General features: G+C 43.4%; 1 protein-coding gene across 1 annotated transcript in view; it reads right to left on the bottom strand.

The window, feature by feature from the left end:
• MTFP1 (mitochondrial fission process 1) overlaps nt 1-22,206 on the bottom strand; it is a 140,797-nt gene extending 118,591 nt beyond the window's left edge. Inside the window, exon 1 of the mRNA XM_078667248.1 lies at nt 22,038-22,206. Within this exon, the coding sequence (XP_078523374.1) occupies nt 22,038-22,119 (82 nt within the window). The 5' untranslated portion in view covers nt 22,120-22,206. The remainder of the gene's footprint in view (nt 1-22,037) is intronic.
• Between the last annotated feature and the right edge of the window lie 4,409 nt (nt 22,207-26,615).

Genomic DNA, 26,615 nt, shown 5'->3' with positions numbered 1-26,615 from the left:
GTCAAACTGCGGAAACTCCTTTAGCACTTTAGAGAATTATTTGGATTGCAGGAGCCTGTACAAGACAACGGGATTCACTTTTATTCACCATATAATAGTCCTAGCATGGATGACATTCTAGAACAAAATTTCAATAGGACTTTTTTAAGAATGGAGACATGTTGATAAGTCAGTTTTCCCTCGCTTCCTGAATCACTGCTATCTGGTTGGAAAGTTTGAAGATTTTCCACAGATACCTAAACTCATTTCCATTGTATCCACTATGGCATCTTCTTGGTCTCAAGCAGCAGAAGCTTTCCGTCAGATCCGTGGGACTAAAAAAGTAGGCCTTTTCAAAAGTTCCTATGCAGCATCTACCTTTCCAGTCTGGACTAGAACTTTTGCAGTTCACGTCACTTAAGACGTTATAGAAATACTTTCAATCACGTTTTGATTGCTTGCAAGCGAGAGCTGATTCTGCAGTCATCCAAGAGAATATGGAGTTGCTGAACCTATTCCTGTTAGACACAGCATTTGATTTTTTATTGTTTTCTGCAACCTCGTTCGGAGCATCATTAGCAGAAAAAATGTTTCTATGGTTGAAATTGTGGAACTTAAATGCCGACCAAAAAACTCTGATTCACTGTTTATCATTTATAGGTCGGTCCCATTGTACAGCCCGAACCCCACTGAATAATTTATCCAGAAGAGTGTGGAGGAGAAAAAATTCTCAAACCTTTCCGAGCTACGTCTTCTAAAATGTCTGTTATCCAATGGCAAAATCCACAGGGTGTACAAGAACCTTGTTCCTTTAGTGACTGGGTCCAAGGTTATGGGGTCATGCTTGCTGAAGAATTAAGACTCCGACCTCAGCAATTGCATCCCCCTAAAGAATGACTATACCAGAATGGAGGCAAAGGTGTGGGGCAGGGGGTAGTAGTAAACAGTTTCTATCCAAACACGAAACCCTTGTTTCAAGGCAGATGGGTGTTGTCTATTATCCAATATGTTTATTCTGTAAAGGTTAAAAGTCCTCATCCAGAGCTTCGGTTCTGAAGAACCACCCTTCCTCACTCAGAAATCCAGAGACAAGCTAGTTTTTCTACAAGGTGTAGAGCCTGTCCGAAATAAAGAAGCAGTTGTGCCAGTCCTTCATTCACAAAGACATTTAGGAGTATGTTGCATTTTATTTCTAGTGAGAAAGCCACAGTCTACTACAGTATCCTCACACACCAGCCAAGGACTAGTTAAGAGTTCATGGATTGATGGCAGGCCACAACAGCAGTCATTCTTTGGGCCAGTCATCAACTGAAGACTCTACTTCAGCACCTCTCGTCCAGTGGTCGACAGAGAAGAAAAGTTATGAGCATGTGATTCCTACAACAATATAAATATATCCTTTTCTGCAGTGTTGGATGGGTCTATAAAATCTCAGAATAGTGGTGCCATAAGTGGCTCCTGTACCTCTCATATTAACCACAAAGGCCAATCACTGGAGCGAGAAACAACCTTGGAAAGCAGTTGGTCTCCCTCAGAAAGTCTCCAATGCTCCAACTTGAGGGAACTTTCTGCAATTCTGACGGCTCTTTAGGGTTTCTTTAATTTCCTTAAAAGGAGAGCAGTAATGATCCTCACGGACAACTGAGTCAATTATGAGAATAAGCAAGGGGGACAAAAAGCCCTTCCTTGGCTCAGATAGATTACTATTATTTTGTGCATGGTCAAAGCTCATCTATTGTTTCTAAACGCCCTATATTTCAGAGGAATAGAGAATTTGTGAATGGAGAAACTTCTCCTATCAGTGTCTTATCATCTGAGCCAAGGTGTATTACAGTTGATAAAAGACTGCTGAGATAAGAGGCTGTGATCTCAGTGAAGTTGGTGTCCAGAAGTATAGGAGAAAGATTTCCTAGCTCTACCATAGCTTCCAGGAATGCTGTGTGCATTCCCCCTATTCCATTTCTACTGAGGAGGGTGTTATAGAAGACTTAGCCAATATAATGACGACCAACAGTACTGGTGACTTGCTGCAACACCTTTGAGTAGGATTGAGATAACACTACAATATGGCCACCGACTTCAACAACCAGCCGCAGCGATGAAGTTTTATTTATGTGCTGGTAAATTGCGCAGCTTTTCCGCTTTGTGTCTAGTACATAGTTTTATATCTCTTACACCCTGTTCGTCAGTGCCAACATGATTAAGCCTGGATGGCACTGCTGTTAGATTAAGAAGCATATTTGTTTTGGTGATATTACAAGATGGCCACCTGGTCTGACGAGCTGCCACCGCTCGGAGCACAGATCTATAATCTGATCACGTGCCTTGCACATGACGACTACCCGGAAACCAATCCCGCCCGCCTCGCCCATGCCGGCTAGTATTTGAGCGTGAGCCATTGACGGTGCTGTACTTCCCAGTTCGAGCGGCGAGGGGTAGGTCTTCCAGCCAATTCCGGTGACAAACTAATCGTGAGTAAATAGATACGGGTGTTGGCCTTGCTCCATATACCTCATAGGCTTATGGGGATGAGTTTTGTGGGAGGGTTTGACCATACTATCTGGGCAACGGTCAGACTGTTCACCTCTGTCTAAGTTACTATTTGGGCACAAAAATGGGTACAGTTGGCCCCAAGACACTAGCAATTGGCCGTACTCCACACCTGGAGGCGATACACACGCTAGAACTGGTCTAATGGGGACTAACAGAGATCTTTGCACTGGCTCCCGGTGCGCAAACGCATCCTCTTCAAGACTCTTACTACTGCCTTCAAATCTCTACATGGATTAGGGGCTTACTATTTGAGGAAGAGGGTACACTTCTATTACCCTGCTCGGTCCCTGCGCTCGGCGTCCTTGGCCCTCACCTCTGTTCCTAAAATCAAGCGACCACGTATTGGTGGGCGCTCTTACAGACTCTTGGCTCCTCAACTATGGAACAAGCTGCCGGTGAAAATCAGACAGCTGAACGACCTGCTCTCCTTTAGGAGAGAGTTTAAGACCTGGTTGTGATGGAGCAAGGATTCGCATATTACGCGACTTGCTTGAATTCATGAACCTCGAATAATATGTAACAAAGTAATCCAACCTGTTTGTCTTACTAATTTCCCTGTTATTCTGACATTTTGTGTGTCCCAGTGAAGCTTGCCTATGTGTTTACTAACATTAATACGCTTGCCACTGAAAATGGCCGCTGCTTGGCGGGGTTTCTTCTGCGCATGCGTTAGTCACACTCACGTGACGTGACGTACTCGCAGTTCTGGTGGGAAATGTTTGCTCATGCGCAATACAGCTAATATGGCCGCTTTGTCTCCTCATATGCTCTGTGCTTGCAAAGCTGCTTTTGCAAAGTCGTTTGTTCTGCATTTACCCTAACGCTATAGATATTATAAAATAAGGGGTATAGAGTAGCTATTCATGGTATACAGTGTATTCATTTATTTCTGTGTTTTAATTTGTTTTCGCTTACTTTTCATGTACCGCGTTCTTGAGGGTCTGCGAGACACTCGTGAATCCATATTGAGTTAGCGTACTGCGCATGACAGTCTTCTGCAGGTGACATTGAAGCGGTGCCAACCCGAAGTCCTAGCCAAGAAGTGCCTGGGAAGATGCACCTTCACCCAGCAGAAGAAGCTAAAATGTCTCGCAAATGAAACAAATGTATAAGTTTTCATTGTATTCCGTAGAGTAGGTCATGGGAACCCCAAAATCAATAGGCGGTTCCAGAGTATGTAAATGTGAGCTTGTAGAAATAAAATATGATTGTTGTGTTGACCTATCCTACTTGGGGACCAATCAAAATTGGGGATTCTGACACTTGCAACATTTGGGGGGTGGTACACTGACCCGAAAACAGTATAACTAGCCTAGGTTTAGCTAGAGAAATTGTCCGACTTGTCCGAATAGCTGACCTGTCATTGACCCAATGTACTCAATAGGTGATGTGATACAGAGGGCTGCAGAGCACTCTGTCCGAACTTTCCATAGACTCTAGAGGTTTTAAACCTTAAGTGCTGGCGGAGCACTTTGCTGGGGAAATCGATAACCCAATCGGGATTCTGGCCGATAGCTGCAGAGAGGGTGGAGCGCAGGCGTTTCTTCCAAACTGCGGGTGCTGGTCTTATCCTGGTGGTCCTGTCCTGAACCTAATCTGGGTTTCCTGTCCTGTCCTGGGGTGTCCATTCTGCACCTGCTGTCCTGCTGATGACGGGTTTCCTTTGGGGTCCTTCCTGTTCTTAACTGACCTGTGGCCAGGGTTGGTCTTCACACCATTCTAGGTAAATATAGTGCTGAAACTCTATACTGCACCTTTCTATTTTTCTGTCTTTTGCTTCAATAAAGACATATCTTTGCGCATATTGATTTTCCATGCTTTTTCGCAAACCCACTGAATGAAAGCTCATACGATATTTGTCGTTATTCTAGCATGTTCCATTTTCTACCCATCCTTTGAGTACATTTCCTTTTCAGGTCACGATATACAGATGTTCTTTGTTTTACCGATCTTTTAGTTGATTCAAGTAATTGCACCAGTCTATTAGTATGGTATATCTGCATTTTATCTATAGTTCCTCTTTATGGGGAAATAGTTCACTGTGACATTCTAGTATGCTCTTTATTCTCCCCCGTCTTTTAGTCTCTCCAAACTGAGTTTAAATTCTGAAACTGCTGCCTAGCATGTTCCTTGTTCTTACCTCCCTTTAAATTCACAAATGGTTGGTCTTATATACTTCCTATATGGATACGTGCTCTTTGTAATTCTGGTTATCGATTGCTTGCTCGTTGTAAATCTCATGTTTTCTGAGCTTGATGAATTTTAGATAAAGGTTTTCAAAACTTCCTGAGTTTGTGGTTATTATAGTACACATAGAATATATAAAGTATAAGTATTTTGGTATTGTGTTGTTTTGCCTTTTCTTCACAGCTAGCTCCCTGATTCATCGTGGTCATTAGGTACCCGTAACGGTGGATTGGTAAGTCGGGTACAATAGAAATATATAGGAAGGAACTGGGTTACTGGTAGTAGAGTGTAAGGTCACCTGATTAATGAATATGATAAATTGAATTTTATGGGCCCGATACGTATATGGTAAATTTGGTTGGTCGGGTGACCTGCGCGCTCTATCAGTAATTTTCTGGTAGCCAGAGGATGGCTAGGGACTAGTTGAAGAAATGGTTAGGGACTAGTTAAAGAAATGGTTAGGGACTAGTTAAGATAGCTAGGTAGGTCGGATGCTGCTAAAAAGTTATTGCTGCTAATTGTGAAAATTTTGCTGCTAAAAAACATTTGCAAATGTTTTATTGCTTTGAAAATTATGAAATGTTTTAAATTGTTTTTCTTGCTGTTGTATTGATAAATGTACTAACCCACTCGTCGATAAATTGTTATATGTTGTCTAGAATCCCCGGGGAATTGAATAGCGAGTGGTGAGGAGAATCCACTTCGCTTTGAGGTCACTGGCTAGAGGAAAATTGGTGCAGGTTAGGCAGAACTGGAAGCACTAATTAGGGCTTTTTCCTGAATGTATGTTTGAATAAATGATAGCAAAGAGTTCGCTAATGAAACTTCAGTTGTGATATAACCTAGTAAGGGTCACACGAGAAAGGAGTAGTAGGTTCATCGGAGCTTGAGTGACAGCAAAGGGGTTCGCTAGTGAAACTTTAGACTCAGTATATATCCCGAAAAGAAATGCTTGAGTGAAGAGTAGGCAGAAGAGATCTACTCGTAGTATTTGAAAAGTAGACAGAAGAAGTTTACTTGCAGTAAAACAAAGCTTTCCTGTCTAGACACTCTAGTACAGTGGCGAATGTGTTCACGTTGTTAAATAACTAAAGCACTTGCACTTTAAGAGAGAAATAAAGTTTCCGTTACCTTGTGAGGGAGGGAGTCAGTTGCGGAGCTTCTCTGACGTCACTCTGTGCCGCGCTGGTATTGGTCGAAACAGCGGGTGTGTAGCGGAGCTGGAATTGTAAAGGAGGGGTGAGTGCCGAAGCGTGAGAACCTGTCTCGCGAAAGGCCGCGCACCCATTGGTCGAAATTATTTGAAATCGTGCATTTGATTGGTTGCACGAAAATAAAACCCGCATTTGGATTGGGAGTGATTTTGTAAACAAAGTCGCTTGTAGGAAGTTATATGTGGCATACGTATAGGCCAGTGACTAGACCTGATCCAAGACATTTGGGGTTTGAGAACGATCAGTGGAAAGGTCATAACACCAGCATTATGTACGGAAATAAGAGAAAACTGTCCCTTGTAAATAAAGTAAAGAATTATTTCAAAAAGGACAAACCTATCAAAACCAGAGAAGGTGTTGTCATTCCGCCACCTAATACTCCTGCATCTTTCATGATGTTTGATAAAGGGTACCACTCATGTGTGTGGTTGGAAAATTGGGCGGAGTACACAAAGGATGACGGAATTTTGGCTTTCCCGTTAGAAGGTACATTTAATGGAAGAATCCTTTTTAATTTGAGAACGCGAATGAATGATTTACATCCCAGACCTAGATTGACGCAGTACGAAGCATTAGAGGAGTGGGAGATAGAGGCTTTTGAAAGAGATAAGCCCCGAATGGATAAAGGGTTAACCAAATGGTATCCGAAATTGAAACAAGAAACCCGAGATTTAAAAAATGAAACAGTGGAGACAGAATATGATTGTAGAAGGACTGTATCCAATGATGGCAATGGGTGGTCCTGCGGGAGAGAAAAAGACAGAAAAGACCAAGCATTGGGTATCCAGTGGGGATTCAGATGATGATTTATTGGATGACATTTTTATGAAAAATCCGCCTCCTTATAATGAAGGACCCAGATCCTCTAGTGTAGAGGATACTTCCCAACGACCCCCGTGTCAGGAAGGGAATAGATCTGTAAACGCAAGAGACAGCTGTCAAATACCTTCCTATAATGAGGGCCTAGGACCCTTAGGTGCCAGAGACACCTGTCTAAGACCACCATTTAGTGGAGAATCAACATATTCAGGTGAAAGAGACTTTTGTCCAAGACCTCCTTATGAGGAAGGACTGAGATCCGTAAACACAGGAAGCCTGTTCCCAAAACCTAATTATGGTGAAGGACCAAGTATGACGCATCCAACTGACCCAACCTTGAGTCCGCAAATAGTACCTGAAATAAGTCTGGAAAGACTGCTGCAAGAAAGAGAGTGAGAGGCTCTAGCCAAACAAAGAACCGAAATAATTCAGAAACTCTCCCAGTTAAATACAAGCCCCGAAGCCTTGACAATCTCAGTAACTATTGGACCAGTTGTTCCTTTGTATGGGGATAGACAAGGGAGTCCAGAGGCTCCGATTATTACCCCAACTGTAGTGCAGCCAAGAAAAGAGCCCTTAATTGTAGATGATCAGACAAGTGAATGTGAATCTGAAGCTTCTTTAATGGATTTGCCGATTAGGAACTCAGGAAGGAGTTTGCAGAAGAGACATAATCCTTTCAATACGAGAGGGGATAGACAAGGGAGTCCAGAGGCTCCGATTATTACCCCAACTGTAGTGCAGCCAAGAAAAGAGCCCTTAATTGTAGATGATCAGACGAGTGAATGTGAATCTGAAGCTTCTTTAATGGGTTTGCCGATTAGGAACTCAGGAAGGAGTTTGCAGAAGAGACATAATCCTTTCAATACGAGAGAGATTCAAATGGAATCGACTTTAGGTACCAAGAGTGTCACATTGGTGACTCCTGAAGAGATTGAGAGATGGAGTCGAGAACTAGAGAAACAAACTCCTCAGACAAAACCATTAGATATTTACAAATTAAGAACTGAAATTGAAGAACTGACGGCCAGAAATGTGGGGTTAGACAGATTAAATACCTATTCCGAGGAAGAGCTGCTGTTTATCGGCAAGAGTCTTACCCGTAATACCAGAGTGCTCCATGAGAAATTAACAGACACTGCAGGTAGTATGGGAATATATATTTCAAAATCAAAGCCATTACAAAAACCCTATAGAGCTGACTTCTCAGACAAAGATCTGGAAAATATGAATGTGTCAGGGAAAAAGGTGCAGATCAAAGAATTGTTGACCGTGTTGCAAAAATGGGGAGACGTAGAAAAGTGGAAAGCCAGGTGGGCAAAGAAAAAGGAAGAGGTTAGATCCAAACAGACGACTTCTGAGTTTGTTTTAATGGAAGCTGACAAGCCAGAACAGTTATACCCCATGCGAGAAGTGCCTGGTGGAAAGTATGTACACGTTCCATGGTTCAGACAGGATATTGTGTCCTTTACTAATGACTTTCCAAAGTTGCGAGAGAAGCCAGTGGATTGGTACAGGCAGGCAGAAAGGTTTGTGAAAGTACAAAAATGCCTGTGGAAAGATCTAGATGGGTTTTTCGACATAGTTGTTCCCGTAGATTTGTGGACAGAATGTAAAATCGCCATTGGTTGGCCTAGTGAGGAATACGCGAGGGATCCTGTTTCAGGGGCTCCATCTGATGAGGTAATGAAAAAATACCAGCAAGTAATGTTATACCTGAAGGGAAAGGTGCCTGCAAAGGAAACTGATAGGACCAAAATAGATAGAACTACACAGGAAAGAGATGAGACTGTGCATTCCTTTTATGAGAGACTATTACAGGTGTTTAAAACATACAGAGGTATAGATAACATCGAGATGAAGGATATGACCCACTTCATTTACAGGTTTGTAAACGGTTTAAGACCTGAAATTTGTCAATGGATCAATGACAATAAAATCTGTTGGCAGTCTAAGAAAATAGATGAAGTCTTGCGATACGCAAAGTATTGCGAAGACGAGATGGCTGATAAGCGAAAAGCTTTGAAGGAAATGGTCATGTGGGCACAAGTAAAACTAGCGGAACAGCAGGAAAAGCAATTGGGTAAAATGAATAAGAATTTCCAAAATCAAGGTTCTGGGGGTAGAGGGAAGCCCAGAGTGAAAATGAGTCGAGAAGAAGCCAAAAAGAAGTTCCCCTGTCACCAGTGCGGATAAATAGGGCACTGGAGAGACGAGTGTCCATACGCACAGAATAATAACCCTCAAAACCCTGATTTAAATCCACAGACGCCGAATGAAAAACCAAGAAAGAACCAGCAACAGGTAAAAGCGAGTCAGTTGCCTCGTGCACCTAGACCGAATTATAAGGGAAAGACACCGCAAGGTGAAGATATAGAAATTTGGGGAGGAAAGGAGGATAGAAATGCAGGAACTTCACAATTTCTGTTGAATGACACTTTCCTCTGTGATGAACCTTACTGACGGGGCCTGAGGGGGGAGGACGAGGAGTGTGTACTTGGCGCCTCCTTGCCGGTAGACCAGTCAGGGCCATACATTGAAGGAAAGGTTGAAGGCAATGATGTCACCTTTCTGTTGGACACTGGAGCTACCCGGTCTACTGTAAGAACAGCAGACGTTCCAAACCTACCCCTCTCGGGAGAAGCAATCCAAGTAGTGGGTGTATCTAATCAATTGATTAGTACCCCAGTTACTGAACCGATGAAGATTACAATAGGGAATTTCAAAGAAATGCATAGATTTGTTGTCTGTGATACCAGTCCTGTAAACTTATTAGGACGTGATTTGTTGTGTAAAATGAACTGCACTATCTTTTGCACACCAAAAGGCGTCGAAATTCAAACCCCAGAAGAAGATGGAATATACAAATTAATGTTAATCAAACCTGACTCAGAAATTGAACGACTGACAATACAAGACTTACCTGAAGAACTCCAACAGACAGTGAAACCAGAAGTATGGGATTTTACTGGAAAAGATGTAGGACTAATGGCAAATGTAGACCCAATTAAAATAGCCATAAAAGAAGATGCAGTTTACCCCAATACTAAGCTGTACAAAATGAGTGCAGAAGTAAGGGCAGGAGTGGCCATTGAAATAAAAAGATTGCTAGAAGCCAACATCATACAAGAAGTGATGAGTAACCCATGTAACTCACCCATAATTAGAATCAAGAAACCTAGTTGCAAGTACAGGTTAGTACAGGACCTGAGAAAGGTAAACAAAATTGTTGTTCCCTGCTGCCCTATTTTTCCGAACCCAGCAGTGATCCTGTATCAAATTCCCTGGGATGCTGAGTGGTTCACCGTGATTGACCTATGTCACGCATTCTTTTCGATCCCATTGCATCCAGACAGCAAATTTATTTTCTCATTTGCATTCGACAGTCACGTGTTCATTTGGAATCGTGTCCCCCAGGGGTACACAGAAAGCCCCTCAATCTTTAATCAGATTCTGAAAAAGTGCCTTGAATCCCTAGTCTTACCTGGAAATTCAGTGTTGGTGCAATATATAGACGACCTCTTGGTGGCGTCTAAAAATCAGAAAGACTGTGTTGTTGACGCTATTGCCTTGCTGAATCATTTAGGTGAAGGAGGACACAAAGTGTCACCTGACAAACTACAGTTTTGTACCAAGTCAGTAAAATATCTGGGGCACCAGATAGAGAGGGGTATCAGGAAAGTTACTTCAGAAAGAATTAGGATAATTCGAAACATGCAGTTACCTAATACTCAGAAAGAGATCAGAATGTTCCTTGGAGTTGTAGGATACTGCAAGCAATGGATTGTGGGATTTGCAGTCCTAGCAAAGCCATTGATAAAAATGACAAAGAAAGGAGCAAAAGACCCAGTAGAATGGGACGAGGAAAGCCTGACAGCATTCACTAAATTACGAGAATGTCTATGTACAGCTCCAGCATTGGGAATGCCTGATTATTCGAAAGAATTTGCACTGTTTTGTGACACACGAGATAATTGTGCATTGTCAGTCTTTACTCAGGAGCATGGTTTAACTCGACGTCCAGTAGCATACTTTTCTGCTACCCTGGATCCAGTGGCTGCTGGATTACCTGGATGTCTGAAAGCTGTAGCTGCAACCTGCATGAGTCTTGAGCAGAGTGAGTCCATCGTTATGGGACATCATGTAACTGTGTATGTTCCACATGCAGTTGTAATCCTACTGACCAGAACTAAAACACAGTATCTCACACCTAGTCGGCTGACTAAGTATGAAAGGATCCTTGTAGGTGCTGCAAATGTAGTCATTACTCGGTGTAGCATATTGAATCCAGCAACATTGTTGCCTGAGTCACTGATTGCAGAAGCAAAGGGAGAGGTCGAGCATGACTGCATTGACCTGACTGAATTTAGTACAAAACCACGACCAGATATCAAGGAAATGCCCCTGCCTGTAGAAGATTAGGAGTGGTTTGTGGATGGCTCATGTCTGAGACATGAAACTGCAGGCCTAAGTGCTGCTTATGCTGTAGTCACGGTATCACGCACTATAGAAGCATCCTGTTTATTTGGAGTAAAGTCTGCACAAGTAGCTGAATTGGTTGCAATGACAAGAGCCTGCAAAATTGGGAAAAATAAAAGAGTAACCGTATATACTGACAGTCAGTATGGTTACGGGGTTGTGTATGACTTCGGCCAATTGTGGCTGCAAAGGGAGTTTCTGGCTTCTTCAGGTACTCCTATCAGAAATGGGAAAGTTGTACAAGAATTACTGGACGCAATCCAGTTACCAAAAGAATTGGCAGTGGTCAAGTGTGCTGCTCACAAATCTGGCAATGACCATGTGACAGTAGGCAATAATTATGCTGACCAAGTAGCCCAACATTGTGCCAGACATCGAATGTCTGTCAATATCAAATTGGGGGGATATGGAAACAGCTGCCAACTTATGGTGTTTGAGGATGTGCCTACATGGGAAGAATTGAGAGATTGGCAGCATGCTGCGACACCAAAGGAAAAGGGAAAATGGAGAAAGCTTGGTTGTCAACAGAGAAGCGAGGATGGTGTCATTGTGGGCCCTGATGGTATGTCTGTGTTGCCTAACCGCTTGCTTGCTTCTATGGCCAGATTGATACATGGAGATACACACATTGGTAGGGATGCCATGATACGTGTTTTCCAACAGACATGGTACAGCTCGAAGTTCAGGAAAGTAGCAGAGTCTCTCTGCCAGAGGTGCTTGACATGTCAACAGTTCAACGCTGGGAAGAGAACAGAAGTTGAAATAGGGAAAATTGGAAAGTCAGGAGGTCCTTTTGTAAGATTACAAATTGACTTCATCCAGTTACCCATGTGCAAAGGAATGAGATATGTTCTTGTCATTGTCTGCCTATTTTCAAAATGGGTAGAAGCGTACCCAGCCAAAAAGAATGATGCCATCACTGTAGCCAAATTGTTACTACGAGAACTAATACCTAGGTACGGGGTTCCAGTCACAATTGAATCAGATAGAGGTGGGCATTTCCAAAATGAAATAATTGACCAGCTCTGTAAAGCCTTCAAGATTACACAAAACCTGCACTGTGCATACCGTCCAGAGGCTTCTGGAGTGGTGGAACAAGTAAATGGCACCATCAAGTCGAGATTAGGGAAAATGTGTGAATCTACTGGCATGAACTGGATAGAGGCTTTACCTCTTGTTCTGATGGGAATCCGAAGTATTCCAGACCGAAATACAGGCCTGAGTCCCCATGAGATCCTAATGGGAAGAGTGATGAGACAAGCATGGGTACCAGGACACAAACTGATAAGCATTTCTGATGATTTGGTACTTGAGTACTGCAAGCAACTGGATGACCAAGTGCGTTCTATCTCTCGCCAGATTGGGGAAGACGCCGTCGCCAGTCCAGCAACTCCAGTCCATAAATGGATTCCAGGCGATTGGGTGGTACTCAAGAAGCACACCCGTTCGAATTGCCTTGCACCGAAGTGGGGAAAGCCAAGACAGGTGATCCTGGTGACCACGACAGCGGTGAAGTGTGCTGGTGTGCCGAAGTGGATCCATGCCAGCCACACCAAGAAGGTGAACGAAGACAAGAAAACTGACGCTGAAGGTTGTCTAGCTGAGGGGTATCCAGACGTTGGTCCTGAAGTAGCTGATGACGAACAACCGAGCACCAGTCGAGATGAGTGGATACCCATAATCGACCTGACAGATGATCCTATAAGAACAAGAAGTCAAACCTACTCAGACAGAGATTGGAATAGTGAGGAAGAGACAGGAATAGGAGAAGACAATCAGATTATCGAAATCCATGTAAAATCTGAAGAAGAAGAAGATCAGATAGGGACAGAACAAGTGATCGACACACCTCCAAGAACTCCCGAAATTGAAAAGGGACAGATAGAAACAAGGGCGAAAGTTCAAGCGGAAGAAAATCAAAGGTTCGAAGTGCTTGAACAGGATCAGATAGAAATAGACAAATGTGTTCAGGATACAGAAATTGAAACGCTCAAAAGTCAAACTCAGTATACACCTGAACCAGGCCAGCTTAGTTACCAGGCAGAAGAAAAAGAGATAAGACCTGGGACTAGTCAGACAGGAAGGGAAGAAGCAGAAGCAGAAGTGCCACAACTGAACGAAAATAAAAGAGCATTAGACGAAAGCCCAATCACAGTGCCAGTTAAAAGACTCAAGAAAAGGTACATCAAAAGACTGAGACTGAGACTGAAAACAGTAGAAGAAAAGCTTGAGCAAAGGAAACAAGCTTTAAGTAAAACAGAGCTACCTGGAGAAAGCACTATGCGAAGAAGTGCCTGAATAAAAAGACTGAACGAAAAGTATCAGGATCCTGAATGGACTTTCCAGGTGTTGGAGGAATTTGAGGATCTTGAAATAAGTGACGAAGAACAGACTACTGACCAGTCTGCCGAAGAAGACGAGCCAACCTGAAGTGCTCAGTGTAAGCTACCTGTGCAAAGTTACAAAGAGGGGTTGAAACGCTTCTTTTGAGCAAAAATGTCTGATTCAAATGTGAATGGAAGACCTAGACGTAATTGCTGTAAAACATGCTGTAAAGTATGTATATGTAGTGTAGCCTTAGTGTTAATATTATGGATAGGACTAACAATTATTATTCCTTATATGATGAGTAAAAGTACTATTACTGACACCACAGAGACTGTGAAAAAAAATAGAGGAGAAACGACATCACAAAGTGTGGAAGGACATGAGAAAGCACTTAGCATTAGACAAACTAAACCGGACTTAGAAGCATTAGATGAGGAAGGACTGCATTATCTTGGAGTAAAGAACCAGACTCATTTAAATGTATTCGCTAACCTTTTAGTGCATTATGTAGAAACCATGGAAATAGATGACTGTTATGTTTGCATGAAGCTACCTACTTCTGTAGCTGAGGGAGTGACTTACCATCACTTGCCATTAACAGATGGAATTTCCTGTAGTATTTTAGCTAGCCTATTCTACAAAAGAGGACCGTTACAGTATTACTACTCTAACTCAGACGTGATATTTTCTGAACTTCCTATACGTGGAAATCTGAATCCTGTACATACCAAAAGTGACGTGACACGTTATATGGGAGAATATTTTCTGACTATAGGTACCATAGATTTAGGTGAAGCACATAGAAATACCTTGACCTGTTCATTACATGAACAAGAAAAAATGTTTCTAAACATGGCAGAGAAAAGGAGAGAAAGTTTCCAAAGAAAGGCGAATGATAAAAAGCAGAGAATTCCTAAGTGGGCTGAAAGCATGGGAAGCACCTCAAATGGTGGAGCTAGTCCTGCTTTGTTGCTGGATTTCGAGAGAAAGGGGAAGCTTTGTCTTCACCGAGAAAAGACTAGTTATTATAATAACATTTTCATTGGTTCCAGTCAATGTGAACACAATTACAAGGTAATTGGAGGATGGGGTTTTAAAAATGGGTCAGAACCTGTGTTTCCCGGAGTTTATTACATATGTGGAAACAAGGCTTATTTCAAATTGCCGGATCACTGGTATGGAAGCTGTTATTTTGGCATTGTCTTCCCGAAAATATACCATGTGAATGAAATTGCTGGAAGCAGTGAAAACACTAACAGTTTAGTGCGTAGTAGAAGAGAAAGTGTAGGTGAAATAATGGGTAGTATATTTAGTGCATTGATACCAGCAGTGGGAGTGGTTCTGAACACACACAGAATTTGCAAATTGTCTACAGTAGTGGATCGGTTAGCTACTGACACTGCGAGTGGATTTCTGATGGTCAATACCGAAATGGTTGCGATCAGATCCATGGTTTTACAAAACCGACTTGCTCTTGACACCTTATTAGCAAAAGAGGGCGGAGTCTGCCGAATGCTGAAAGCGCAACATTGTTGCACTTACATACCGGATAAAAGTGTGGAAATCAAAGGGTATGTAAGGAACATTACAAATTTGGAAAAGGAACTCAAACCACTGGAGGTTGATAGTGCCTGGAAGAGACTCACTGATGGTCTCGCCGCTGTAGGTCATTGGTTTTCTGATTTAGGTAAAGGGTTTTTGTTAAAGGTACTGATGCCAATTGCAGTAGTAGGTTTTATCATATTCCTTATATTTGTCTGTTGCAAATGTCGCAAAAACCAAAAGAAGTATACTGTGAACAAAAGAGGCGTGAAACGGAGTGTGGATGAACTTGAATTGGAGGAACTGAATAATCAGATTTATAAAAGGGTGAAGAATTCTCACCCTAACAAAGAAGTTAAAGAAAAGTTGAATCGAATGTTAGAAGAAATTGAAATGAACAAAGTGTGAGAAAAGTTGGCATCTGATTCCATTGGTTTTGTGATGATAGTAAATATCATCAAAGAGGGGATTGATGGAGCAAGGATTCGCATATTACGCGACTTGCTTGAATTCATGAACCTCGAATAATATGTAACAAAGTAATCCAACCTGTTTGTCTTACTAATTTCCCTGTTATTCTGACATTTTGTGTGTCCCAGTGAAGCTTGCCTATGTGTTTACTAACATTAATACGCTTGCCACTGAAAATGGCCGCTGCTTGGCGGGGTTTCTTCTGCGCATGCGTTAGTCACACTCACGTGATGTGACGTACTCGCAGTTCTGGTGGGAAATGTTTGCTCATGCGCAATACAGCTAATATGGCCGCTTTGTCTCCTCATATGCTCTGTGCTTGCAAAGCTGCTTTTGCAAAGTCGTTTGTTCCGCATTTACCCTAACGCTATAGATATTATAAAATAAGGGGTATAGAGTAGCTATTCATGGTATACAGTGTATTCATTTATTTCTGTGTTTTAATTTGTTTTCGCTTACTTTTCATGTACCGCGTTCTTGAGGGTCTGCGAGACACTCGTGAATCCATATTGAGTTACCGTACTGCGCATGACAGTCTTCTGCCGGTGACATTGAAGCGGTGCCAACCCGAAGTCCTAGCCAAGATGTGCCTGGGAAGATGCACCTTCACCCAGCAGAAGAAGCTAAAATGTCTCGCAAATGAATACGTTTTCATTGTATTCCATAGAGTAGATCATGGGAACCCCAAAATCAATAGGCGGTTCCAGAGTATGTAAATGTGAGCTTGTAGAAATAAAATATGATTGGTGTGTTGACCTATCCTACTTGGGGACCAATCGAAATTGGGGATTCTGACACTTGCAACATTTGGGGGGTGGTACACTGACCCGAAAACAGTATAACTAGCCTATGTTTAGCTAGAGAAATTGTCCGACTTGTCCGAATAGCGGACCTGTCACTGACCAAACGCACTCAATAGGTGACTTGATACAGAGGGCTGCGGAGCACTCGGTCCGAACTTTCCATAGACTCTAGAGGTTTTAAACCTTAAGTGCTGGCGGAGCACTTTGCTGGGGAAATTGATAACCCAATCGGGGTTCTGGCCGATAGCTGCAGAGAGGGTGGAGCGCAGGCGTTTCTTCTAAACTGCGGGTGCTGGTCTTATCCTGGTGGTCCTGTCCTGATCCTAATCTGGGTTTCCTGTCCTGTCCTGGGGTGTCCATTCTGCACCTGCTGTCCTGCTGATGACGGGTTTCCTTTGGGGTCCTTCCTGTTCTTAACTGACCTGTAGCCAGGGTTGGTCTTCACACCATTCTAGGTAAATATAGTGCTGAAACTCTATACTGCACCTTTCTATTTTTCTGTCTTTTGCTTCAATAAAGACATATCTTTGCACATATTGATTTTCCATGCTTTTTCGCAAACCCACTGAATGAAAGCTCATACGATATTGGTCGTTATTCTAGCATGTTCCATTTTCTACCCATCCTTTGAGTACATTTCCTTTTCAGGTCACGATATACAGATGTTCTTTGTTTTACCCATCTTTTAGTTGATTTAAGTAATTGCACCAGTCTATTAGTATGGTATATCTGCATTTTATCTATAGGTCCTCTTTATGGGGAAATATTTCACTGTGACATTCTAGTATGCTCTTTATTCTCCCCCGTCTTTTAGTCTCTCCAAACTGAGTTTAAATTCTGAAACTGCTGCCTAGCATGTTCCTTGTTCTTACCTCCCTTTAAATTCACAAATGGTTGGTCTTATATACTTCCTTTATGGATACGTGCTCTTTGTAATTGTGGTTATCGATTGCTTGCTCGTTGTAAATCTCATGTTTTCTGAGCTTGATGAATTTTAGATAAAGGTTTTCAAAACTTCCTGAGTTTGTGGTTATTATAGTACAAATAGAATATATAAAGTATAAGTATTTTGGTATTGTGTTTTGCCTTTTCTTCACAGCTAGCTCCCTGATTCATCGTGGTCATTAGGTACCCGTAACGGTGGATTGGTAAGTCGGGTACAATAGAAATATATAGGAAGGAACTGGGTTACTGGTAGTAGAGTGTAAGGTCACCTGATTAATGAATATGATAAATTGAATTTTATGGGCCCGATACGTATATGGTAAATTTGGTTGGTCAGGTGACCTGCGCGCTCTATCAGTTGTTCCTACAGTAATCCACGTCTCTTCACTCTTTCAGTCTAGGCCTCCCAGCGCCGGGACACTCGGTCAGAGTAGCTGAGCGCTATATAAAACCCCCTTAACATAACATAACATAACAAGCACATCACGATTGGCCCTTCTAGCTCTAGCAGGGGCTCTGGACTACTCGTAGATGTGTTCCTTATGGTCACCTCCCCAGCTGCATTTCTGCACATGGTACAATGGCAATAAGACCGTTTTCCATTACCTGTCTAAATCGTGTGATGGTGTTCACGGCTCTATCTGATGTTTGTGCAATCTTGCAATCTTGTCACCCAAGGACACCAGATCTAGGTGTCCCAGTACCGCTCCAAACATGGACTGGAGCAGGTGGTACTCTTCATTGAAACTCTTGTGGCTACCTTATATATTTCTCTTAGGTTATGATGTACCAAAAAACTAAATAACCTATAGAGCTATACTTACCAATAGCCCCCCCAATACCAATTGCCAATAATCAGTCAGTTGGCAGTGAAGTAAGTTCAATCATTTATCATACAAAGCACTTCGAAGTGGAGCCTCTCTCAACCTCACCCTTCGAGGCTCGCAGAGAAGCCTAGACACATAATCAGCAGGCAACATATATACTGTTACAGTCTCAAGTCATTACCCAAGAAAGGAAAAATACAAGTTGGTACAGGTGGTTCATAGGAAAGACCATATATGGCCGCAAAGCAGAGTCGAAATAGCTCTGTTCATTATAGCAAGGTCAAAGAAGTTGACTCCCTCCTGCCTAACGCTCGGGAGGACTCGCCTGGCACCTCCAGGAATGTGCTTATCAGGCTTGCATCCACTTGCAGCCTTGAAGGTTCTAACGCAGAGGAGAAGCAACCCATCCTCAGCTGCCTCTCCATAACTCAAAACCGGGGATTTTGCTTACTGGACAGAAAGTCACGTGTTACTGGCCTAAAGTCGAGCTAAGGCCACAAAATGGAGTTGACTCTTCCACTGACTAACTAACATGGAATACATGCGGATAATGTACATTTTCCCATACAAAGCTAACTAATCAATATACTCATCATACAAACAAACTAACTATATAGATACATCATGCTAACAAATATATATACGTACAGGCCTATAATAAGGGGGAAATTCTGACATTTATCCTTCAGTTACCTGACATTCATGGAGAGACTGTTCCCATAGTACTTAACGTGGTAGGTAGCATTTGCACCCACTAGAACGTGTAGATAGTTCTTCCACACGTGGTCCTGAAGAATTGCCGAGGAGCACTAGGACCGCGAGGCATGAAACATGTTGACCATCGGAGATGAGCATAGCTGAGCTGAACCCTGATGTCAGCAAGCTGCCACTTTTAGTTTGTTTTTAAGCAGGTGGATAGCCAGCCTGAATAAAAGTCACATTTTGAATTATCCAACTTGTTTTAAATCACCTCTACTCACTCACATCTACACCACTAGGCCCCTCACACGCACCGCACTATACGGCCAGGAACAAAAGATCTCCGCTAAAGAGCCCCTTTATGGGTGCCCGTTGGGTATTGCAGCACCGACCCGACGAGAAGCAGGTCCATATGATGAAGCATGACACCTAGCTTGCTGGGTGTGTGAGGACCCTAGTTCCGACAAGAGGAATCCCCTTCCTCTATTGTTTTGTCACCTCTGTGTTTTCTCTTTTTTTTCTCTCTCTCACTCTCCACCCCGAGGAACTGCATACCCTTTTCTCCTATTACTTGACAGGGCATGTATGCTGGACCTCTATAAAAAAAAAAAGCCCCATAGTCCCTGGTTGTTGATATGGTGTTATAGAAGATTCAGGGGGAGAGGCAGCAATAGTAACGCTCGTTGCCCCATTCTGGACACGCGGACCTTGGTTTCAATACCTTTATCAAAAGAAAATAGAGACACACTTGCATAGCTTTCCCTCTGGTTTCCTTCTCCCAGCAGACTCTGTTATGCCTTCACCTCCAGGCGTGGAGGTTGAGCTATAACAGCAAGACTGCTTTTGAGAGGTAGCCATTTGTAATCAATCTTCTTGGAAACCATCCACATAAGCATGTTTTGTTTAACACTGAAGAAATGTTGAAAACTGGTGCAAATAAAAGGAGTGTTGAAACCTGATATTGTGACCCTATTTAAAGTCTACCATTTTTAAGAGAGGGGTTTCTCAAAGGATTTGAAGCTTCTAACTTACCGTCACAGTGGGTAACAATTTGTGTCTTTTGTGAAACATAGGGTAAACTATCTAACATTGTTCCATGGGTGTCCAGGTTGCTTAGGAGCTTCAGTTTACAAAACAAATGGTAGTTCCTAGCCCTCTACCTTCTTGGAACATTCCTACAGTTTAGAGAAAACGTCAGTGCCCATCATTTGAGCCATTAAGAGACGTCTTCCCGTCCTTGCCTTTCAGTGGAAATGGTATTCCTTGCGGCCCTAACATCTGCTAGGTTGGAACTAAGTACTTTTGTGGATTCCTATTTCTACTACTATTTACTCTTCCAGATATGATATTACTACACCTATGTCCTGGAGTTTCTCCAAAAGCCACATCTCAGTTCTACATTTGATAAGTAATTGCACTACCAGTTTTTGATTCTCATTCTTTTGACACTATACTTTTGTCTTTTAATGATGAGAAGCGCTCTCATCATACATTTAGTGTGTGCTGTATATTTCTGCTATTTAAATTCTGTTTTTAACCTTTGAGCCTGCTATACGGGAAAAAGACCAGCAACTCTATGGAGGTGGGTGAGTCATACCATTGCCCTGGTTACTATCCTTTGGGGGGGGGGGGGGGCAGTTCCTAGAAACTTGCAAGGCTGTTCCACAATGTAAGTGGCTACTTCCTGGTCAGAGACAAATGGCAGTCCCTTAGAAGAAATCCACAGAGCAGGTACATGGGCTATTCCTAATACATTTGTAATTTACCAGTAATCTCCCCCACCCTGAGACCTAGTCTTTCTTGTCATACTCCTCATACTTACCTCTCGCCCATCCATATTTCCTTCAGTACGAGGAGGCTCCAGTATTTAACTGAAGGGAGGAGGAAGGATACAGCAAAGGTATAGTCTTTTGAGGAGCTGGGTGGAAATTACGAAGTAGAGAGTGTTGCCATAGTCGAGGTTGCTATTGACGAGGGTCTGTGTGACAATCTTTCTGGTATTAATTGGGATCCATCTGAAGATTCTGCCGAGCATGCAAAGGGTATTGAAGCAGGAGGAGGTGCATGGGTTGGGGAGAGCGAAGAAAGACTAAAAAACAATGTTTGGCATTTCTTTTTTGTAAAATAAAACTTAAAAGGATGTCTGTCAGAGTTTGGGGCCTCCTCATACAGTAAGGCTGTGACAAGGAAGACTAGGACCAATGATATTGACGATTACTGTCAAGTAATAAGACATGAACCAATATCCAGCAGAAACCATTTGCCACTGATAAGCTGACATTTTTCCTGAAAGGTGTGTCAGACAAAACAGGCTCTTCCACTTTTGTGCACTGTGAGCAATTGAAATGGAAAGACATTTTCTTCTAAGTTGACAAGAACGAAATATAGACTTGTACATGGATAAATATTATCAGACTGATTTTTTCTCTGTGAGGAGAAAAATCTTTAGTTGCTTATGAACTCACTCATAATCGTATAGTGAAAAAAACGTTACTTTAATGTTACTCCTTAGCTATGTACAATTTAATGTTGTAAATTAACACCCATGGAAATGTAAAGAGTGAGAAAAGGTCTCCTGCTCAGACATAGAGGACATGTGGTAGCTGTAGAACGTAGCTGATGCATGGTGATGTGACTGCGGTTGACAGCCATATTTTGAACTAGTGATGCCACAAGTCACCAGCTGAAATGTCTATAAAACACGTATGTTCTCAAACTGAGTATGGAAGCACATTTAAAAAAATTGGTGAGCAAAAAAAAAAGACACTAGAATTACAATTAGAGACTCGCTGTATAACTAGTTTTCATGACAGAGGGTTCATTTCAATATAAATGTGTCATTCCTTGTTTATCTCTGTGATAAAACCGAGGGAACCTCCGACTTCCTCTGGGGTGACTCTGCAGCTCTCGGGGAACATGAACTTTCCTACGCTGCCCATTTGGAGAGAAGAAACAACGGAGTTTGGCAGCGACCTTCTGAGGGAGGTCATTGGCTGCCCTTTGCTGCTCTTCCAAGGGCACGCGGATACGCATACGTCCATGGAGTTCCATAACGGTTGTATGAAAACGACACACTGATAGGTCTAAAGAGCCTCACCCCCACCTCCCACGATACTGCCAACCGTCCCACACGCCGACAGACCCCCATGGCTCGCCTGTAACTCTGTGCTCTCCAACAGCCCCTAACTCACCCAAGTACCGCACCCACGTGTCCCTGTAGAGGTCCTTCTGTGCTGGGGGGCTGCCGTGTGAGTCCTGAGCATGTGGCCCCATGCTGCAGGCGACTGTGCGCCAGGGGACCGTGTCTCTGTCCTTCAGCTGCGTCGCTCTGGTACAGGCTGGCTGGCGTAGACTCAAAGGGGGCGGCTAGCTGCCAGAATACGAGCTCAGTTTAAGGGATCGTCAACAAATTACACGTCGTCGTGCCAAAAAAATAAAGCATAAACGCGTTTCCCACGTGTGTGATTAAAAACGCTAGTTTGTGTTTTTAACTGAAAGGAGTAGTAGGCACGTGGAAGGGCCGGATTGTTTTTGAGCAGCGATAACTGGATTAAATCATAGCTGCCAAGGTTGCAGATTGCTATGTGTGACATTTTCATACTTTTTTTTGCAGATTTATATAGCGCGGCGAACTCGACCCAAAGGTATGTGGAGCGCTTTAACATGAGCACCAGCACTGAGCAGCCTTAGCGCAACAGTCAGCCCCAAGCCTGCGGGAGCAGCGTGCGCACACCACAGGTGGCGCGCTGCCAGCTGCTACACTTAAAAGTTTTAGGCAACAATACTTCAGTGACAGCTGCGACACTATGCATATGCATGACAATACATTTAATGCGGTAATGCGGAGTGCCACCCGGTAACCCTGGGCGTAGTGAGCGTAGTGGGGCTTCGCGAAGCTACGCAAAGTGGGCGAGAAACTACGCCCACCTGCGCACTTCGCGTAGCCCCACTACGCACCACCCGCCTCCCTCCCGCCCTCAGTAAATACCCCCTTCAATGTTTAAATAAGTTTAAAACCACTTACCTGGTCCGCGCGCGTCCCGGGGCTCCCTCGTCTCTTTCAGTGCCCGCGTCTTGAACCCTAATGCGCATGCGTGGCCGCCCGCGCATGCGCAATTCTAGCGAGAAATGCGCATGCGCGGGCGGCCACGCATGCGCATTAGGGTTCAAGACGCGCACTGAAAAAGACGAGGGAGCCCCGGGACGCTCGCGGACCAGGTAAGTGGTTTTAAACTTATTTAAACATTGAAGGGGGTATTTACTGAGGGCGGGAGGGAGGCGGGTGGCGGGCCAGCTACGCTCGTCCACGGAGCATGCGTAGTGCCGGCTACTACGCCCGCACCGCAAAATGCGTAGCAGACGGCACTACGCATGCTCCGTGGACGGAGCGTAGCTGCCCGCCCACCCCTAACTGAAATGCGTTCGTTAGTCTAATGCCTGATGTGTGGTACTTGGCAGGACTGGATACTGGTTGCTAGTGGACACGTGTTCCTGCAACCTGGATCTTCAAGTTCACCATAGAAGAGATTTCAGGGAGCTTCCTCATTCAGTCATTGTCCTCAACACATAGAATAGGCAATAGTCAGAGGCGCAACTAGAGTCTAATTATTTTTTTTTGGGTGGGGGGGGTTAAGAAAAAAAATAGAGGGGGGAGGGGGTAACTGTTCCAGCAACAAGCATGGAGTGGATGGGTGGAAATACAGGGGCTGTAAGAAGGGGTGAAAAAAGAACAAAGCCTCATTAACAAGCAAATGGTCTTTTAAAGACCTGTGAAGTACTCGGGTACTGCTGTGTGTGTGCCCGGGAAGCTATCTCAGCCCGGGCTGCCACACACAACGGGGTGGCTGAAGCCCTTTGAGCCCAATAGGCATTGCGCGCGCCCCAATAGTGCTACAATTTTGGCATTAGCAGTGTTCTCGCATGTAGCAGAATTTCTGCTTTTATCTTCCCCATACCCTGTCAGGTAGTATATCAGTTATGTCCTGGGCACAAGTCCTAGAAAAAAGAAGTGGAGGGTCTAACCAAGTTAAGCAGCAGGCAAATGACATAATAACATGACATTGCATGTGGCATCACAGGAAGTGACATCACAGGAAATGGCATCACAACTAATGACTTCACACGAAATGACAACACAAGAAGTGACATCAGATCTTAAGACTTAACACATATATTTAGTAGGGAATATTATTTAAGCATATTACGAGATGTAACAAATTATATTTTGCATCGGGGTTGTGCCAAAAAAGTGATGCAACCCCAACGCAAAATCTGGGCCTCAATTTATACTATTTTTTTTAACTCTGCCAATTGGCAACAAGGAGAAACGGGGCAGTAAATCAGTTTTGTTCCATTTGTTACAAAATCAGCATTTAAAAATATTTTATGGGGTTAAGGCATCTGCTGCAGAGAGGTTTGTGTACCCAGTAAATCTCAGGGAATAATAATAATGGTAAGATAAATCTGGAGATTAATACATTTGGGGATAGATCTGTGTTTTGTCGAGTCTCAGTTTGGAATCAAAGTAGCATAGAAGGTTAATATGTCCCCGGATAAACACATAATGTAACATGCAGATTACAGATTTTTATTTATATAGATAGGTCAGTGGGTTTCTGCTTTTAACACAAAGATCCTTATGTTACTTGCAGTTCATAAATTGTAATCCTTCGAATATAACACAGTGATATATGAAGGACGTCACTCCTGCACCTTGTAACCTTCACTGTTTTATGTAACACATCTTGTAGATTGATTTACACGCTTATATAATTTATTGTCAAAGTATAATGTGTATGTGTGATGTAAAGCGCTTCGACACCCTGGTTTAAGTATTTGTGGAGTAATTACAAGCTGTATGCCTTTGTTTCCCATACATTGCATTTGCAACTAGGTGTGAGGCTGATTCTAGCCTAGATACTCGAACAAAAGGATGCCTGATGGCCCCCTAACTTCAGCCTTTGTTTTGTGCTCGGCTGGAATTTAAAGGAACAAAGCCCCCTCGTCGCCTGCACATTGCTGCTTGAAAAGAAAGCAGACAATGTGCAGGTGCTGCTGAATGTGTCCTGGTGTCGGAAAATTACACTATGATGAGTTCAGGATATTTCATTGGGGCCCAACATCTTGGCAGGGTGGGCAGCGGCAACCCTGTGAAAATAGTGGGTGGATGCGGTCTACCCAGGCCCGGACTGGCCGTTGTGTGCACCGGGCAATCCCCCGGTCGGCCGCAAGGGTGGGGGCCGGTTTTGGGCCCTGGGGGCCGTTTTTGTTACAGAGCCGTTTTTGCAGCATAGCTGCAAAATCGGCCCTGTAACAAAATCGGCCGAAAAGCGGCCCTGGCAAAGCGCTCGGCCCCCCGAGGGGGGGGCCGGCCGAGCACTTTGCCAGGGCCGGTTTTGGTTCCCAGTCCGGCCCTGGGTCTACCCACCTGTACCCCTGACTTGTACCCTGGTTCTGCCTCTCTTTCTGGGTCATTAGATTGTTCTTTATGACATTTTCTAAGCATGTGCTTATTATGTTAAAACATGTGCATGAATCGGTATAGTGACATTCAAACAAAATGTAAAAAACTGTATTTCGCTACTTCAGAAATCAGACATCTTTTCAGAATCTTAGGGCACCTGCACTTTCAGTTCAATCGATATGTGATTATTATGAATTTTCTGGGATTCTGAAAATATGATAGTGTTGTCACTGTTGGGCGAGATGTTTGAACCTCCACTGCATCTGTCTTGCTGATGCATCTCATCCCAGCGTGGCCTGGGTAAACCTATGCAGCTCGTCTAGATTGCAGATGCGCTCAGAAATGGGCTCACCAAATCAGAGAAAGAGCCTTGTGCACAGTGGCATTGAAACTATGGGTGCTCTAGGTACTGCATCACCCCGATAAATCTTGAGAGTTTAGATGGCGAATGAGCAAAAAATGGCCCATTCAAAACCATTTCTTCTGCAGCATTTTTGTGTTAAAAAGAAAACATACTGTCAAATGTCCTCAGTGTCTTTAGTGAGTTGACATCTGACATTTTTGAACAGCACTACCACCCAAATAAGTATTGGCAAAGACAATAGGTCTTGCCAAAGGGAGAGCTTGTAGTTTTCTAAATTTCGTTTAGCCATGTTGTACCGCAGCACAGCTACTTTGCAACATGGCTGAAAGTTAGAAAAAAATAAATCCCTATGACATGACCAGCACTGACCACAATGAGCAGAGATCCGTTCTCTTAGAATAAGATCATTCTCGTCCTTTAAATGTTTTTTAGGTCTCGACCTCTGCCAATGCGCTTGCGCATTGCAGATGTCGAGACATGTAGAGGTGCAACAGGAAAGCTTACCAAAAGGGCTTTGGCAGGCGGATTACGCACAGTGCATGTGCCCGTGCACGCGCTTGCCATTTGCTCCCCGAGCCGCCTCGCATCATCGCAACAGACCCGCCACAGCAATGCCGAGAGCTTCACACCTCAAAGGAATGCTCTCGTCCAGCCACTTCACGCGCTCCGCAGAATCAGCCCTCCTCCCAGCGCTGCCTGTCCTTCAAAAGCAGCTTGTTCAACTTTTAAAAGAACGACGAGTCAGCCTGAGGAACAGACGGTACTCTCTCAGCTCGATCTATTTTTTCACTTAAAATCACAATTTAAAACGTTCATAAAAGTATATATTTAACATTTTCCATGTTCCAAGAGAATACATTCGCCTCCTTTGTTAAGGTCAGAGAACAGTAACTTTATTTAAACATGCCTGCCATCTACCTCACTCTCTCTCACTACCTCACT

Source organism: Lissotriton helveticus, chromosome 11, assembly GCF_964261635.1.
Source record: "Lissotriton helveticus chromosome 11, aLisHel1.1, whole genome shotgun sequence".
NCBI classification, from domain to species: domain Eukaryota; kingdom Metazoa; phylum Chordata; class Amphibia; order Caudata; family Salamandridae; genus Lissotriton; species Lissotriton helveticus.
Note: the sequence above shows the minus strand (reverse complement) of the source record. Positions and strands in the feature narration are given on the sequence as shown.